The sequence below is a fragment of the Leptinotarsa decemlineata genome, unplaced genomic scaffold, assembly GCF_025532065.1.
Source record: "Leptinotarsa decemlineata unplaced genomic scaffold, Ldec_3_MD MMD2_P_RNA_scaffold_5, whole genome shotgun sequence".
Lineage (NCBI taxonomy): Eukaryota > Metazoa > Arthropoda > Insecta > Coleoptera > Chrysomelidae > Leptinotarsa > Leptinotarsa decemlineata.
Genome location: NW_027412532.1, coordinates 5,438,669 through 5,458,230, shown reverse-complemented (window position 1 = coordinate 5,458,230; position 19,562 = coordinate 5,438,669). Strand labels below are relative to the sequence as shown.

General features: G+C 35.5%; 1 protein-coding gene across 4 annotated transcripts in view; it reads left to right on the top strand.

Moving 5' to 3' along the window:
* The window catches only part of vari (MAGUK p55 subfamily member vari), a 55,106-nt gene that overhangs the window by 177 nt on the left and 35,367 nt on the right, over positions 1-19,562 (top strand). Inside the window, exon 2 of one of the 4 annotated variants that reach the window (XM_074169334.1) lies at positions 8,093-8,208. In XM_074169334.1, coding sequence (XP_074025435.1) covers positions 8,093-8,208 — 116 coding nt within the window. Of the gene's footprint in view, positions 1-8,089; positions 8,209-18,640; positions 18,913-19,562 lie in introns of those variants that run through there. The other 3 variants (XM_074169333.1, XM_074169336.1, XM_074169335.1) reach the window with 3 other exon arrangements.

Sequence of the window (19,562 nt, the reverse complement as noted above, 5' to 3'; positions counted from 1 at the left end):
AAGATATTCTTGGGGTCCGCAATGTGTCAGAATTGACGAAAAATTAATAAATACGGTCTTGTTTTCACACGAATTCATGATTTTAAAGCTCCATCAGTCGGGGAAGTCAATTCAATTTCAACTCAATTTGCTAAGGTACAAGGTGCTAAGGTACCGATTACTTCATTTTTTCTCCTCGGAAGACCAGTTATATCAGTGCAGATTCCTGTTTGAAATGGAAGGGGAAGAACATAGTTGAGACACTATGAAAGTAATTGAGAAAGGTAGAAAATCTTATGCTTGTAACAATAAAATGAAAAGAAACCCTTCCAAGATACAGGGAATGAAATGGAGATAATTTTGACAGCCTAACGAAAAAAGCCAAAAATGCATGAGATATATGAAAAATGAAAAGATCAATAACTTTTGTATGAATCTTTTTTCCACAAAACGTTAAATATTCAGAGAAAATTGGAAAATCTGGTTTTATCGTTTTCCAAATTTTTCTCCAACAAAAATCATTTATTTTTTACGAAAACTGATGGGAACTTACCTCTGAATATTCTGAATATGCTGTGATTAATTTGAATGGAAATATTCCGTAAAACATTTCATGTTAAATGAATATAGACATGTCCGTAAAATGCAATAAGTAAAAAAATATGTATTATTTTGTCAAACATTTATATGTATAAAATAGTTTATAGGTGCCTTTATTAAATTTAACTTACATTGTTTTCAAAATGCTGTTTGGTAATACGATTAAAAAGAAATACAAATGAGTGTCAAAAACATAGAAAATTCATTTCAGAAAAAAAAAGAAGAAAAATGTACATTAATAGTGAGTACGTCCACCCCTGGCTCTGAGAAGTTCGGCACAACGACGAGGCATGCTTTCCACCAAATTTCTAATTATTTATTTGTTGTGGTAACTGCTCGTATATCGTAAAAAGAGCATCTGCAACTTGGTTCAGATTTTGGAAGGGTTGATGATCCTTCAAACGTCTTTCCAGTTCATCCCAGAGCTGCTCAATAGGATTTAAATTCGGACTATTAGCTGGCCATCTCATGACATTAATATTGTGCTCCTGTAGGAACTTTCTCACGACCCTGGCTACGTGTGGCCTGGCATTATGATGTTATAAAATGAACCCAGCGCCCATATTTTGGGCAATTGGGACGACAGGAGGTTCCAATATCTCCTCTATGTAACGGACAGCCGTTAAAGTCTCTTCCCGAAATATCACAAGGTCCGTGTGTCCTGTCAAATTTAACAATTTCTTGCACACAGTCATCCAAATAGCGTTCACCGGGACGTCTCCATACCAAAACACGTCCGTCATTGTTGAATAACATGCTTTTTTTTTATCTGTAAACATTACATTGGCCCACTGTTCTAAATTCCAAGTACGATGCTCTTGACAAAAGTTTCTAAGATTTCCTCGATGAGCTGGAGAAGCTCTAGCAGGTCGTCTTGCATAGAGTTGTACTTCGTGAAGTCGATTTCGTATCAGTTGGGTCGAAATTCGCGTTCCCGTAGCTTCTATAAGTGTTGCAGTGTTGTAGCAGAATCGGTGCGATCCTTAATTGCCCAAAGTCGTAACAAACGATCTTCTCTGCGGGTTGTTGCCTTTGTCGATCGGGATATGCCGTAAATTTGGTAGCGATTCCAAGCTCTGGAAACCGCAGAATGACTCACATTAAGCATTTGGGCTACACGAAGCCTTGAATACCCTACTTCGATCAATGCCACTGCTTTAGCAACTTGAAATTCGTTGAGGTACACCCTACGTATCCCCTTCCTACCCAATACATCAACATTCATTGTTTAAATTTTAAAATTTAATACCTATCACGGACGAAAGAAAAGTGAAACTAAATACAGAATTTTTCATATTACTGATTTTGTAGCTGAAAGTACAAAAAGAAGTAAACAAAGAAAATAAAGTAAACCACAATCGAATGGAACATGATAAGAATTAGTATGTAGTACACACCAGAAGTTTTCATCATGAAATAATATATATTTTTTTACTTATTGGATTTTAAGGATGTGTCTCTATATTCATTTTGAGTAGTTTATATAGAATATAAAATCGGGAAAGGTTAATGCAGTCAAGCTGCTAGGACATTGGTCCATGAAAATCAAAAGATAATGAGATAAGTCCTATGCTGATCATTCCCATATTGATTTCAATTTAAGAGCCACCGGTAGACAGCTGTTTCAGCGTCGTCAGTACCGGGCAGGCGGTCCTCGATTGAATACAACATATGAAAAACCAAGAACAGTACTTGATAAAAATAACTGCGTAAACGCAAGCAAGGTGGTTCCATTTATGTCTCGCTTGCGTTTACGCAGTTATTTTTATCAAGCAAGGTGGTTTCACTTATGACCAACTACTGTTCTTGGTTTTTCACAACGTTTTTCATCAATACCTGTTTTGCAGAAGGTGTTTTTCCAGAGATTCTTAAACTCTCCAAAGTTATACCGATTTTTAAAAAGGGCAACAAAAATAATATCAGTAATTACCGACCCATCTCCCTAGTTCCTATTCTATCAAAATTGCTTGAATTGGCTTATAAAATCAGACTGATCAACTATTTAGAGAGAAAAAATGTACTGAACCCTAAACAACATGGATTTCGCGAGGGAAAGTCTACTATAACTGCACTTGTAGATATGATTATTCACATCACAGATGAATTTGAGAAAGGAAATGTGACACTAGCATCTTTTTTGGACCTTTCCAAAGCTTTTGATTGTGTGTCACATGAAATTCTTTTAATGAAATTAGAAAGTTATGGTGTCAGAGGAAATGCTTTTTCATTCATTCAGAGTTATCTTACAGGAAGATATCAGTGTACCTCCTCAAACGGAAAGGTATCATCCAAAAGGGAAATTACATGGGGGGTTCCCAGGATTCAATCTTAGGTCCCATACTATTTATTATTTATGTTAATGACATAACTCATTTCTTATCGTCAAAACATGTTGAATATGCTGATGATACCACATTACTAGTTTCAATGAGAAACTATGATCAGAATATTGAATCATATACTCTCAAAAGTGCTCAGGAATATTTCACGAATGTAAGATTGTGTCTAAATAATGATAAAACAAAAACGTTACTTTTTACTCTGAATTACAACTTAACCCTGGAGGACAATTTGCCGGTAAAATGCCTGGGACTAACATTAGATTGTAAGCTGACATGGGAGGCTCACATAACCAATCTGAGAAATAAATTAGCTACCTCCATCTATCTCTTAAGAAATATCAAAGATATTGTAAATGAAAGTGTTGTTCTCACAGCCTACCACGGTCTCTTTCACAGTACCATGTCCTACGGAATTCTCTTTTGGGGTGGATCGGCACATGTTGATAAAATTCTCATAATGCAAAAAAGGGCAATAAGAGTAATAACAAATTCAAAACTTGATGAAAGTTGTCGTCCACTATTCAAAAAACTAGGTATATTGCTGTGACTAATCAATTCATTTATGAATGCTTACTTTTTGCCAAGAAAAACATTTCCAGTTATACTGTTCAAAATAAATATAATACCAGATATAATACCGTTATAGTGCCGTATTTTCGCTTATCCAAGAATCTCAACTCTTTCAGATTTCTGTCTATTAAATATTACAATATGATACCAAACGAGTGAAAGGAACTAGTCCTAGTTAAATTTGCTAAAAGGGTAAAAAGTTTTCTTAAAGAAAATGTGTTTTATAAAAGTGAAGAGTTCATACACTTCTTTGATGGAACATGACTAAGTAACAGTAATGTATTATAACTAAGTTCTCCTACTATTTTACATAGGTTATTTTTGTATATATATATATATATATATATATATATATATATATATATATATATATATATATATATATATAACTTTATTTTACATTTTAAATAGCTTAAAATTTGTTTCTGCAAGTACAAAATTTTCCTTTTACTATTTTTTTGACGTCTGTATACAATTTTTTTAATTGTCACACAAGAGAATAAACTCTACTCTACTCTGCTCTACTCATATTGTCTTCAATCGAGGACCGCCTGCCCGGTACTGACGATGCCCAATAGGCTGAAACAGCTGCCTACCGGGGGCTCTTAAATTGAAATCAATGTGGGAATGATCAGAATAGTACTTTTTTCACATTTTTGAAAATTTTGTCGTGCTAGTGTCACTTTTTATGTATCATCCGGAAGATGTTTTGGTATAAAAAGACCGCTGCTTGAACAAAAAGGGTGATTAAATGATATTTAGTTTCGATACGTTTGTATAATTATAATTATATAATTTTTATGGTCACTTTCGGTTTTAACACGTGGAAATACATTAAAATCATCTAATTTCAACCCCGAAACAAAAACTTTGTTGTGTTGTGTTATTGATATAGAAAGTGCGAACTAGCAATGACTAACACATTGCAAGACAAAATTGAAATGCATGTACAAGTTTGTTGTCATGTCCCGGTCTCAACAATTTCAATAATTTCTCACTTATTCTGTGATCGTTTTCTGTCTATGTCTATGGAACCAAAAATGTGTAGCATGATCCTTGTAGCAAGTTACTATAACCCTCTTAGGTTGACCAACATTACCTTTAGTGGCAAATCGTAGGTACAATTCATTTCGAAAATCTCAGATCTTTCCTCTTCCATCATTTTGTCTCTCGGGCTACTTGTTCAAGTGTATGAGCAATTTTGTTAATTGTATTGGTGTATTTGGTGCGTTGTTGTTGGTGCGAAGTTCATTGGTCCCGCTATATCCTCAAGCAACTCAACTCGAGAATGAATTATTACTCTCATTGGTGATTAGTTTTGAGTGAAAGGAAACAATGGAAGTGCTATACCCAAAGATTGAGAAAGACAAAGATGTTTCTCTGACCAAAACTATTTGAAAATGTAGAGACGGTACAAGATTAAAAAAAACGAAAAAAAGGTTTTGGCCGCGCAAAGGAGGGTTACAAATAAGGCAGTAGGTGCGCGTGTTATTAAAAAAAATACTTTTTCCAAATGAAGAAATACATGCAAAGTGAGTTCGAATTATATTAAGGAGGTTACGAACAGCGCCATCTGCCCGCGACTAGATCGAGTAATAATGTCGATAATTCTGTCAAATGCAGATCACGACCTTGAGAGTTACAAACAAACAAACATACATACATACATGCAGGTGAAGCTAAAAATAACAGCGTTTTAATTAAAAATGACGCAATAGTTCCTTCATAATGAAAACTTGTACGCTAAATAAACCCTCTCTCTAACCGAATGAGGCATCATCAGGGTTCAAGCTGAAATCTTAGATATTTGATTGATTTAAATAATCATGAAGAAAGAAGAAGAAATGAGAAAATGGAAATATCTTGAGTTCAACATGAATAAATCTATTGAAAACACTTTCCCAACACCAGAACAAATATACGGTCTCTTGACGGACGTTTCGCTAACCAAATTAGCGTCCTCAGGATATCATTATGACTGGTCATAATGTCAGAGATCCAGTATGAACTATCAAGTTAACCTAAATACTTTCTCTACAACCTAGCTACCTAAATACTATCAGCCTGCTACTGCATGTACCATCATCTGAACTCTAGATCCTCAATATTTTTTCTTCACCCACCTGGAATCGAGAAAGCCCTGTAGATGTGTTTGTACGTGACACATTCGCTGCAAAATTCACTATTGATTATATCTCGGGTTGGCAAGGCTAGTCGAAGACCTCTGAACTTATAGAAAATTCAATCAATCGTTACAGGACTTCGTGCCAAGCAACTCCTGCAGTTATTCGCATTTCCTCGATATCGGTGAACGTAACCTACGAACCTGACCCGAATAAAGATATTTGAATTTTGTTTGTCAGAGAAAAATGGGAGATTTTGTAGAAAAATATACAAAATCAGTATAGCTTCCGCAATAATATCTACTCGATTAATAATCTGTAATGTTGCATCAGTAAGTTCCTGTTTTCGTCATGAAATACTGAATCCGTGATAGACGGAAATTAGGAAGGAAGAGGAAAGAATTTTTGACGATTTCATATATGTTTATGTTTAAAATATGTTTTTCCGTTAACCAGTTGTCGCACCCCTACGAACAACAAAAATCATCAGATGAAAAACAGCCTAAAACGAAAACTTTACCTTCTTGTTCTGACTTCAATGGAAGACATTTGAATATAAATAACATTCAAAACAAATTGAATATAAGCATTTGTTCGAGTTTTCATGTAAATAAGAATTGGAATGTTCCTGTTAGTACCTATCATCTGCTTGAATTTCAGTTTTCAATACAAATAAGGATTAAAATGTTCGAAATTTTGTTCTACAAAGAAATATAAAGAAATGTGTCTCATTAAGTTGTTATTCTAGGCGAGCCCGAAAACTGTTTTTTTGGAGCGTGTAATGTTTTTATAATAAGTGTATTATTAATATGAATAGTAAACAACAATGACCTAACACCATGTACCTAACACTTCAGCAAATTCTTTATTGATTTAGCTTTGTTTATTTTCCAGATTATGGAAAATTGAAAGCCTTAAAACCAGTAAGAAACATTGACTCACCCACAAAAATGTCTTTCAAGGAATCTTTACATGCATTACTTTGCTCTGATATTTTTTACGTTCTCGAAATATATTTTCCACTGTTAGAAGAAAATAGTAGATGGAAAGATATCACCTTAGCCTTTTCTTACTCAGGTTTATCCTGATGCGACATATTGCGGGTCGAAACAGTGCTGTATGGTGTTGGTTGCTTTGTTTTTGGGTGCTGAGTTCGATGAGTTCACTATTTACAGATCGAAAAATCGCATTATTTATTTGAGCGTCCCGCAGGGGTCTGTCCTAAGGCCACCTTTTTGTTTCATACAAATGATATCAATAATATAGGCTACAATGCCAGCTCTATCAGATAAGTTGATGACACTAATGTGCTCATTTCGAATAAAATTGAAGATCCTCTGCTTCGAACTTGTATCTACATTTCTTATTAGTAATCAAATAATGCAAAACCCCAAATATCCATATTGGCAATCTTCCTATCAAACAAACTCATTCTGTGAAATTTTTAGGGGTATTTGTAGATGAAGGTTTGAATTGGAAAGAATGTTTCAATCTAATCTCTAGACTGAATTCTATTTGTTACATGTTCATAAATTTGAAATAAGTCTTGAGTCAACGTAAACGTATGTTGACAATAATTACTTAAACCTCTTGTAGAAATTCCTGCAGACCATGTTCTCAAAATCTTCGGAAGTAAGACATTTGTTGATATTTTTATTTTCGAATTGTGTGTTTAGGTTTTTGCAAATGGACGTGAGTTTACTACTAATGAGGAAATTCATTCTTAAAACACAAGAAATTGTACCGATTTTCATGTAAATATGTTGTTTCGAATCTGGGGCAAAAGATTTTTAATGAACTTCCTTAAAGAATTTTGTGAATATGTAAATGTAGAGTCATTTAAAATTCATCTTAAGGCTTCTTTGACTTATAATATTGTTTATACATTGAATGCATTTTTGCTTTTCAGTATTTAATGTTTACTATTCCTGTATGTATCTTACATCTTTCGGAAAATATATGAAATATTATTATTATTATCATTATTGCTCCTCCCTTCTGAGTTTTTCTGAAAATATGTTGCTCGAGTGGCAATGTTATTGTATTCTGCTCTGTCTGCCAAAAAATTATTTATGATGGCGAATAGTCGGAAATGTTTTTCATGCGTCCTCTCAGTTATTCTGAAATAACACAGACGCTGACATAAGACAAATAAATATTTACTGGACAAAATACTTCAAAGGTAGACGAAAATCTTCACGAGATACTGGCGTATTCGATATTTTGTTAGAAAGATGTGAAAAGTTTTTTATAGATCCAACTCAACCCATAATTACATGTAATACGAGTTTTCCATAAAAAATCTTTTTGACAAATTTTAATCTTTGTGCTTCAACAAACATTGTAACAAGGATCTTGTTAAAAAGGATCTTATTAAGATAACCGATTAATATCAACAATCAAGTGACATTGTTATCAACATTATCTAGAACAGATGCAGTTTGGAATAACCCTTCCGTTTTATTTCATTTTCAGTAGCATTCCAGTATAGCCAAGAAAAAGATGATTCGGACGGAGAAAATGGAATCAATGAGACTGATTTATTATTCCTCAAAGAACTCATGGATAGTCCTGTGTTCAACAGATTGGTTAGGGTGAGTTCCAATTGACATTTAATTTGAAATAGCTTGGTTTCAACTTTTTTTTTTTTCTAGAAAAGGATATATTAGAGTTATCTAGACATTCATTCATTTCGAGAAAAACAGTATTTTGGTCTCTACTAAACTTTTTGAATGATATTTATAGAAATGAAACATCCATAACATATTATCAGCTCAGGGATGAATAAGAATTTAATCTATATCACAAATCACAACTCAAAATAGTTAGTTTACATTGGATGATTCAACAACGATATTTTTCTAATTCATTGGCTGAAACTTTTAGGCGCCTTCGTTTAAAGTTTTGTTGTGAAACTTGACCTCATGAATTTAAAATATTCCATTCATTCTTGAACCAAATCAGCTCATTACATATCGAACTAAAATTCACAATGGAAGTCGAAAATAGCAACTCACTTCCATTCCCGGACGTTCTCATCACAAAATTGAATGATTTTTTCTAACTCACTATCCCAACATACCAACATCATCATCCTGCCCAAATGAATTCCGTCTTAAATTCTCTCAAACACATGTCTATCATACTCACTGAAAGTGTCAATAGAACCAAATAACTAGACGATCTCAAATCCGCCCTACATTTAAACGACTATCCCTCATCCCAAATCCAAAGATACTTAGAACTTCGGCAAACCCGCACCCCACATCCCAAACAGACCTACCACCCAAAAGCTTTTCTTTTTTATATTCATGGGGTTACCGACAAATTGGGCAGAATTCTGAAGAAGCGCGATAAAAAAAACAGTATTCACAGCACACAATCAAAATTTCACTTTCCTACGATCCAAATGAGGCACAGGGTATATATGAAATACCATGTTCCACCTGCTCCTCAACTTACATCGGCCAGACCAACAGAAGAGTCTCCAACAGAGTCTAGGAAGATGAGCTTGCTGTCCGGTAATCAGATTCAGCCTCATCCATATCGAAAAACAGGTCATCGTGAAACAATAAGCTTTGGAAACACCAAAACCATTGCCATTAAAACTCTCCAGCCAGGATATTTCGCTAAGCTATTGAAATAAAAAACGACCTGAAAGCCTCAACAAACGAGTTGATTCAAAAATATTACTTCATTCGTTTACGGCGTACATCTCATAACATTGCATATCTCGCTTCTGCAAGTCAATACTTCCGTTCCCACAACCATCTCCACCTTCGCTCCCAATACCACTCCAGCTCTCCACTCGTCCAGGAACATAAACCAACATGTACCAACTAGAGCTTGCCTCTTTTCATTTGTTCATTTCCTACATTCATTAGTACTGCTAAAGTATCATCATTCAATTGAATTTGCATACACGTACTAAACAAACAGATCATATTTTCAGTCCACTGGCGCCCTTTGTGAAGTTTTCCTTCCACGTCACTGGCAAAAACATAATGCATGAATCCACAATGAAGAATAGACTACAGAGGCTAATGCAATTAACCTGGTGACTGACTTGTAGGAGAATTCGAAGTTAATTGGCCGTTTTTGAGAAACATAATAGACTTTCGCACTAGAATCTTTCATAAATGGATTTCCATCACAGAAATCGCATTTATCATTAAATGCTCATTACTGGACCTCTCAACGAACAAAATTGGAATTCTTCAATACTTGAACAATTTGGTACGAATACGGAGAGATATTTTAGTAATATTCGTAAAGGTAATTAGGATAGGCGGCTTAAAGTTTTAAATTATTCAAATTTCCCGGAATTATGAACATTTTCTACGTTTTGATAATTAGCTGAATGATTGGGCATCTAAGAAATTCGAATAAATATATTTGCCAACATTGTTTATAACAACATTCTTCTAGATACTGGGGAAACTATACCGAGTATACACCGAATCAGGCTCGCTGCTGTAACTTTTTGTCTCTCCTGCTCTTTTTCCGAATATCATTTATGAGAAATTGACCTTGTTTCGTTTCTACTGACACACTATGTATGTAATGGATATCGGCAAACTCAGACTTCATATAACCATGACTATATTTTCTCGGAAAGGAATGAGAATTACAAAAATAATTTCACTTAATCTATAAAATGATTCTATGCAAATTCGGCACGGCCGCCACTGGTGAGTATGAAAAATTATGTTGTACTTAGAGAAGAAAATGCCTTGTGACACACTACATTTCACAAAAATATCTAACTCATATGAATATTTTCCCCAAAAATTGCAGTATGAGTGTTGAAACCTTCAGAACATATTTTCAAATGAAGTTTTTTCCTAAAAATGGACAAAAAATAACCTGAATACTAGAAACATATCAAGAAAACCCAGTATTATTAGTGTTATCCGTAATCGTATTGTAATGTTTCAACTTTTGTAGTAACCAGTTATCCCACGAACACTCATGATTTTTATTATTATTATTTTATCATTATCATTATAGCGCTTTTATTAGCTCCGTATCACGCTTTTATAAGCTCCTTATCACGCTTTTATCAACTTCACCTGTATGTATGTATGTTTGTTTGTAACTTTCAAGCTCGAGATCTGTATTTGACAGAATTATAAACATTATTGTTTGATTTATTCGCGGGCAGATGGCGCTGTACGTAACCTCTTTGATATATGAAAAATAAATATAGTTTGAAATACTAAAAAACACGCTTTTAAAGAACATCGAACTGAAAAGTTAAAAATTATAATTTTTTAATTAAGATTAAAACAATAACGAACGAAAAATAATAGTATTTTTGTTAAAAAAGCGTGGGTGCTTTGTGCCATATTTTTTGGATATCAAGCGGCCGTCACTTTTTTTACAATAATACTAGTAATTTTTGGTTCGTTATTGTTTTAAGCTTATTAAAAAATATTTTTAACTTTTTAGTTCTATGTTCTTTAAAAGTGTGTTTTTGAGTTTTTTAAACTATATTCATCTACAATACATGGAATAAAAAATCATTGCCTGTTTCTAAACATACTACTGATATATTAGTGTTTGTATATCTGACGTTGAATGTCGAATGAATCCGTTCAATTTCAAATAAACGAATTTCATATCAATCTATTTTATACAGTTTTCATGCAATAATATTTACCAATCACTTGATAAAATAACAAATTTCTTTTAAGTGTTATCCATTTTATTTCATCATTAACTTCCAAAGACGCAATTGATTATTGGGAGTTGACTTGTATATGACCTAATTACGCGGGAGTCATGGTATAGATTTCTCTTCCAGCTAATAAATGTCTATGAGTTATATTATGCATTTTACGAGTGAGTTTTTATCGTTTTGAAAATTGTACTAAAACATGATTTTTTTCTCTTCTTTTTGATCATTTTGTTTTATTCATCGAGAAAGTAATAGCAGGGGAGCCCACGATGCATATTGGGGATTTACTCGAGCGTCATTGAGACATATTAGGTTGCAAAACTTGGATGATGAGAAGAAAAAAATGTTATTTAATATATACCTTTCATCGGTGGGGGAAGCGGCTATAGATTTTTAAATATATAAAAAAATACTGTTGCATGGGCATACTCGAGCGCGTCAGACATTGATAGCATCAATGTCCTACGTATTTTTAATAATATTGGTATGTTAATCTGATCGTTTGCATGATGTGAGTGGTTGTACGTAAGGGTTAAAAGTGAAAAGAAAAAACATTTAATCGGGCGCGTCAGATTTTCTAAGGGGGTGTTGAGTGCAACCAAAAAAGCTCTCATTCAATAATCTGACGATTTCGATCTTTCGCAAACTCGCGGCCATTATTGTAACGTGCAAAAAAAAATCGCTATTTTCAAATACTCAAGAGCGTCAGATTAAGATATATATGGTTCATCTTTATGTTTTAGACGTGCTGTCTCATAATCTGACGATTATCTAGAGGGATTCGCTAAATCTGACAAAAACAAATTTTTCAATTTTTTTTTCAATTCATTGAACTTAATTGATTGAAAAGTTCAGGAAATAGCATGCAAATAAATAAGTGTATGTTTTTCAAGTAGAATACTTGTATTTATAAGAAATTAATTTGAGAAAAATGCTCAAAAAAATTAAATTTTTTATAATCAATTGATTAATTGATCAATAAAAGAGAAATGAAACTTTCTATGTTTTTACCATTTATATTTGTAACTAACGTTACTGCAGTTTCGTCCTATAAGGACATTTTTAAATTTATATATTGTTTAAGTTTGAAAATGTCCTTATAGGACGAAACTGCAGTAACGTTAGTTACAAATAAAAGTGGTAAAAACATAGAAAGTTAAATTTCTCTTTTCTTCATTATGATTTCCTACCACGTAGTAACGGCTACATCCATCAGTTAATTGATTAATTAATCATCATCTTCATCTTCATCACAAACGAGTCTCTGTGATCAGCTGTGATGGCGTCATGGCAACAGAATTCAGAGTGAAGACGGTGTGAAAGAGTAATAGATAGAGAAAAAGTGAATAGAGAATAGAGGAATAGAAACTCGGGAAAAGAAATATAGGTATCACACAGCTGCACGTATTAAACTTTATCGACGATTATTTTTGTCATTTCGGCTTGCAAAAATCGTCAGATTATATATATTTTTCTCCATCCTTAAATTATTTCCTTCAAAATAAAAAAAAATAAATAGCTACGCTTGAGAATGTCGAAATGACGTTATTTTTTACAACTTTGCTGCCCTCCCTTTTCTTTACTTCACTCTCAAATTGTCAGATTACTGGAATATACACTTTTTAGCTGGTAATTAACTCACCCTACCTTAATCTGACGCGCTCGAAAATTTCTGTTGATAATTTTTTTTATCAATCTGATCCTTTATCCCTCACAGGCGGCCTTATATACGGGGCTCATATTTGGTGAAGGTACTTAACCGGGTACAAGGTATCCCCCTGTATATTAATCTGCCGCGCTTTAGTAAATCCCGAAATCCCTGGTTGGGCTCCCCTATCATAATACTAATCAGGAAATTATGAAAACACAACACAAATTAATTGGCGCTCCGGGGCGACTTCATTGATTCCAGCTGCAGGAAATTCAGGAAAAACCTGCAGCACCACATCATCTGAAGATCTTGATCTGCCAATGTCCTCTCTTTTGTAAAACAAAATATAGGGTGTCTCCAGAGGCTCCAATAAATTCAAGACATTGCCAGAACACTTAGGGGCACGACTATAGTCAAACTTCAACCAGTCCGTATGGTCTTTGACCAATGCGCATGAAGATTATGCGATTATGCGAAGTGGTCTGCTAGATTGAAGTGTTCTTCTATTTCAAACTTTCGTAAGAATTTGGTGTTTCCGTTAGAGGTTGGTACATGTTTGAAGATCATCAGTGTTATTATTAGATTGACTGGTGCCTCAGCTATACTTGTTTTCTTATAATAGTCAGTTAGTTTGGCGCATGTTCGGCAATACAGTTAATCATCACCCGTTGAAAGTTCCATTTTCAGATGATTTAACAATAAGCTTTACACGGACTGGGGTTCAGTCATATTAGGAAACGCTAGTTGAAGTTTCAGAAATTCACATACGTTTTTGCTACCTCTTGAACATTTACTACAAAGTAAACAAGTGGGGATTTTTCCAGCAAAAGATCTACAAACACAAGACGAGATAAACTGTAGGGAATCATTCAATACAGAGCGGTCAGGAGTATTGATTCTGCTAGTTATTTACTCACGAAGAGTGTTCAACAAGGACCCCAAGAATTCGGAACAATCCTCTTATTGTCTTAACGAGTATCTAGTTGAATTCAAAGGCTTTAGGAAATCGGTTGGTGGGAAAGATGATACATTCTTACGAAACTGAAGCTGCATGAACAGGTGTTTGAGTTTGGTGAATAAGTAGCAAACATTCTCGTTCTCGTTCATCGTTAAACACCTCCTTCTTGAAACTCTTCGTCATGAACAACATTCGTGAAATGCTATTTATGTAGCAAGTGTTTCCTAAATTATCCAATCCAATTTTCTTCGCAAGATTTTCAGGACAACTGATTGGGGAGCCCTCAGTGGGGGCTCCCCAATCAGTTGTTGATCCCTCTGAGTGATGAAGGATTTCGTAGGGAAATCGATTCGACTCTTGCTTCATGAAGCTCTTCCACTGAAAGGGAACCAGAACCACGAGGACTGTAGCTCATATTTGGGAAGCAAGAACTGTTATAAATTTCTGAATTTGAAAATCTAATATGAATTTCTGAATTTACTTTATTTTTTACATCTTTTTCATCCTGTATATATATTTAGAAGTTGGCTGTAATACCTAAGTTCATAAACTGATGCTCATAAAATAGTATTTGCAAATTGAGTCAAACCTATTGTTTTGGTAATTTTCATAATATTATGCATATTCTTTGGATTTGGTTCCTGCAGTACCGTTGAAGATCTCATCCAATAATTGATCAAAGAACATCGTTGTTCAGTTATTTTGGGGAAAGACATTTGAAATTCGGAACGAACGAACGAATTCCTTGGAGCCGATATTTCTAATACAAAAACATTTGAAACCCTATATTTCAGTTGACCTGGAAATGAATTTCAAATGGAATCCTCCTCACTGGAGGCTGATTCGATGGTGACTAGGTGGCAGTTATCCAAACCGGCAGAAGGCAGTAAGGCAGAAGTGGTCCCTTAGATTGACCAGCTGAATCACCTGATATGACTCCCTTGGATTTTATGTGGTAAACAGACATCATTACTGTCAGGAGTGAGTTTTGAATACAATTTTTATTGAAATTGTGATATTATATTTACCGTTTGTATGATGATTCTTAGAAGAATCTAGCGATCGGCCGCAGCCCCGCACGGGTTCAATGCTGATACTAAATATAAATTCACCCACCGGAAATTCAAGGGCATGGAGAAACAGTGAAGAGAAGGTTATTTTCGCTCCCATTTTATCCCCAGGGGGGACTCCCCAATTGAAATATTCGAGTGTGCATTTAAGACCTAAGAAGAACCTTTATATAAAATTTTAGCTTCCTAGGACTCACCTGTGTGAATGAGTGTTATGTTCCTTTCGCATTTTTTTGAAAAATTAAAATCTCGTGAAAATTCAAATATAAACAAAAATTGAGTTTTGCAATCATACATTTTTTAAAAATTGGATGTGGGTTCAAAACATATCTTACCCTCGGTTATTTTGATCATTGAAAATGACTCAGCAAAGAAGCCATGATGTTCATTCATGTCAATGTTTTTATTTTTGTTTATATTTGCGTTATCAGCATGTCATGTCATCGGACAAATATGTGTGATATCCATGACTAATGTATGTTGTGGTATGCCACTGCATAATATTATATAATAGTGAATGATAAGTTGTATCAGTGGAGTGGTACATATAACAAGAAATATTAAAAATATTCGTCTTGAATTTTACAGGTATTGTCAAACAGGAGGTTTCTTACATTATGTTTCGTGACAGACCATTTTTAACAAATAGTTACAATATTTGTTTAATAATTCAAAACTTCAGGTTTCCAAGTTAAAAACTGACGAAATTCAATACAATCTTTAAGGCCCTATTTTCCCCCCTTGGTGGAGGACATTTCTGATTCCCTTCCTTGATGCTTATATATGCTATACAAAGAACCTACCTGCATATTCAAGATTCTAAGTTCAGTAGATTCGGCTGTACGTTAATATCCCGTCGTCTTACAGTAGAAGCAACGCGTAACGGCTTACTGAGTTGCGTCTGACGTTGATATCTTGTCTCATTCGAAAGTTAAGGGGAGGGGGTTTTTCCGTTCACATTGTATGGATTTGTTAAGGCTCTGATACCTAAGAATTTCCAAAGATCCTTCGACTCGTCTATGAGGATGGACTGATTTTGAGAAGAACCTTTTCTAAGTGAGCGTCCCAGATGAGTTTTTAATGTTGATAATTCCTAGATACTTCAAATCCGATGTAAATGGAAACACCTCACCATTGAAGGAAAGCGGAGTTGAATCACCTACACTCAGTCCATCCAAGCAACGGAGTGCTCAAAAACATTATCTTGCATAGTGCACGTCATCTCCCAGACAAGGCTGCTTGTACAAAGTCGCAGTAAGGAACGACTGTTTTTTTGAATACTATGCGGCTGGGGATAGAAAAATTATCCAAAGTTCAACTAATGCAGGAAACAAAAACAATTTTGTGTATTTAACATTAAATGAACTACAGAAAATGGGGTCATTTTATTTCAGCAGGACAAACGAGTAAACAGTTTTTGGTTTCAAAATTATGTTTTAGCGTATAATTAAAAAAAAGATAAAATAATGAATCCCTTTGCATTATAGACCGATGACTCAGATGCTGAAGAACTGCTTCTCGAAAAAACATCTTTGAGATTAAATATCAATGGATTTCTGTCAATTGAGTTATCCATTAGATGGTCTGTTTATGATATTTTAATTTCTACTTTATCTTTCACATGTTCTTCGCAAGTATTCCATTTTTGAGCGGTAATAGACGAAACAGCTTCACTAAAATTATTTTTAAGATCACAACATTTTAAAGTAGTATTTTTTTGGCAACATAGTAAGGGGTAAGACATAAAACTATTCTGTTATGTTCTTCAGCAATTTCGTCAACAATGTATTTATTATATTTGGTTTTATGTTCATTCACTATCCTTAAAAGTTTTGCTTTTAACTTGTATACTTTTCAAAGGTATCCAGTCTTAAAGTACAGTTTTTTGTGGCTGCAGTAGGAATTTTTTCGGCTTCTCTGGAATGGTATAAAGCGTTGTCTAAAACGCTTCTCTTCTAGTTTCGGAAATATGTTTCCAAACTGGACTTTTCATGAGGGGATGTCCACAGAGAGGGGTCTTATCACCCCTTCTTTGAAACATAGTTCTGGATATCCTAATTATTCACCTCAACAATAATGAATTCTACACAATTGCATATGCAGATGACATAGTTATCATGCACACTGGCAAATTTGTGAACACACTGTGCGATAGAGCGCAGGATGGGCTCAAATTGATAGTAACACTGTCGATCAATCCCAAGAAGATTGAGATGGTCCTTTTCACCAGGAAAAATAGTTTATCGGGCTTAAAACCTCCCGAAATCATTAAAAGTAAACTAAACTTCTCTGAAGAGGTGAAATACCTTGGTAATATCCTCGACAGGAAGCTCACCTACATGGAACTCTCACCTACAGAGTAGAGCAAAAAGAGCATTTGTGGCTTATGAGCAATGTCGGAGGACAGTAGGACGGTAGGTCTTTCACCCCGTGTGGACACCTGAATCTACCCTGCAGTAATAAGACCTATGTTAACGTACGGAGCCATTGCATGGGGATCGAAAGTTCTACAAGCAACGGCCATTCAAAAATTATATCAAATCCAGCGATTGGCTTGTTTAAACATCACAGGAGCCATGAGAACAACACTAACCGCGGCAATGGAATTAATTACTGGTCTGACACCTCGAGACCTGTACGTTAAGGAGGTTGCGTTAATGGTCATGTTACGATTGCGCACGGCTGGTGTAAACCTCGAAGTAGAAATGGGTCAATTGAGGCTGAGCCTATGGCGAGAAGGCTCAGGATGTGGAGTGTACTCCAGATCACTAAGCCAAAAGATTAAGTGGGGCATGGGAAAAATACCAGCGTGTTCCAAACAGAACTGGCTGGTATCTCAATCGTCAAAAAAAAACAGAAAAGGATTTTTTTGCAAAACATAACTGCCCTATTAGCCTTGAACAGACGTGTGTTACCTCAGGGCTAGTACTAGAGTGCCACCAAGATTTAGCCAAAGCCTCGGTAGATAATAACATTATCCTGAGGTGGATTAAAGGGCACGGCGGGAGTAAAGGTAATCGCATTGCTGACTCTTGAGCCAAGGAAGCGGGTGGACTAGGAATTTTAGGACCCAGTGGCAGCTACGGCCTGATGATTTCGACTAGCTGAACGTCACGCAAACATGAAATCAAAGTATGCAATCTTGCCAGGATCGCCCTTGGCGACCCTGGGAAGCTGGCGCCGAAGAAATACCGGGCGATAACCAGAAAAAATCTACGCTCAACAGTAGGATTTCTGACTAGCCACTGCCAACTAAGAAAACACCTCCACAATATGGGGCTGGTGGACACACCTGTATGCAGGATGTGTGTGTTCGGAGAGTCTTGGCCTACACCTGCCGATATAAAGAAGATGTCTCCTAGAGACCTGCTCACCTTCCTGGAAAGACCAGGATGGACGATGACCTGGGAGGACAACTCCTCCGGGAGGATGAACAATGGGTCACATGTGGACTAAGTGCTGTAGGCCTACAATCAACCTCCCTACTCTACAGATACAGATGTTCCCAAACAGTGTCCCCCCTAGCTTCGCACATGTTTTCAATAAATGTTTGTCTACTGTTTTTACCCCTTTCCTTCTCCCGGGCCTACCTCACTGTGAACGCAGCCAAGAAGCCACCTCATCGACCCCCACCGTTTTCCGCCGCATTTAATCACACGGGGCAAAGGAACGGGGCTCGACCTAACCGTCATCCCATTAACGGCGACGGATTTCACCGTATGTCGTACGTCGAAAGTTGTTTGTTTTTTCTTCAGTCACGAAAAACCAGCCAAACGCGGAACGCGCGTCAACATCCATAGCCTACTAGGTTCGGAAAAGGTATCGATTCGGTGGTATTCCTGCCCCTTGTGATTTGTGATCCCTTTCCTTTGTGCCGTTCATTTCATCTGTGTGAATTTCTCTGTGACGTCAGCGTTGTAGTAAAGGGAGCCGACGAAGGTAAATATCTGTTACCTCCTATTGTTAGTTACCTGGAGAAGGTACTGTGAGGTTTATTGTCGTTTTGTTTTGGTAGGAAGTGCGATTTTGTTTGGTAATTTTACACTCGAGATAGACGCGTTAGCTATCTTTGAATTGTTAAAAAGCGCGGCCACACCTGTTATCAAGAGTGGGCAGGTAACAAAACAAATCATCATCGTTCGCGGGCAGCGGCGTGCGCTGAATATATTATGGGATGGAATGTTTCAATCGCCATTTCTCCTGTGGTATTTATTCAATTACACAAATTTGTTGCAACAGACTGAGTATTTAACTATGCTTCACAATGAAAAGGTTGAGAAATATATGTACGGAAAAATCAATTTTACGTTAAAAATAAACGATACGATAAGATTCATTTAACTGAGTTACATTTCAAAAGAATTGCTAAGCAAATCGATAAAGTACCGATGCACAGGTATAATATTTTGAAAATCTGAACTTTGAATCGTTAATCTCCCAATTGACAGTTGTTAAATGACACTTTGTAAATCTGCCAAATAAACAATTGTATTGAAATGAAATCAGTATAATCGACGATAAAGGAGCAAATGAAGCTTCAAAAGTTTAAATTGGAGATTAAAGCTTTCCTAAAATTGACCTACAAACTA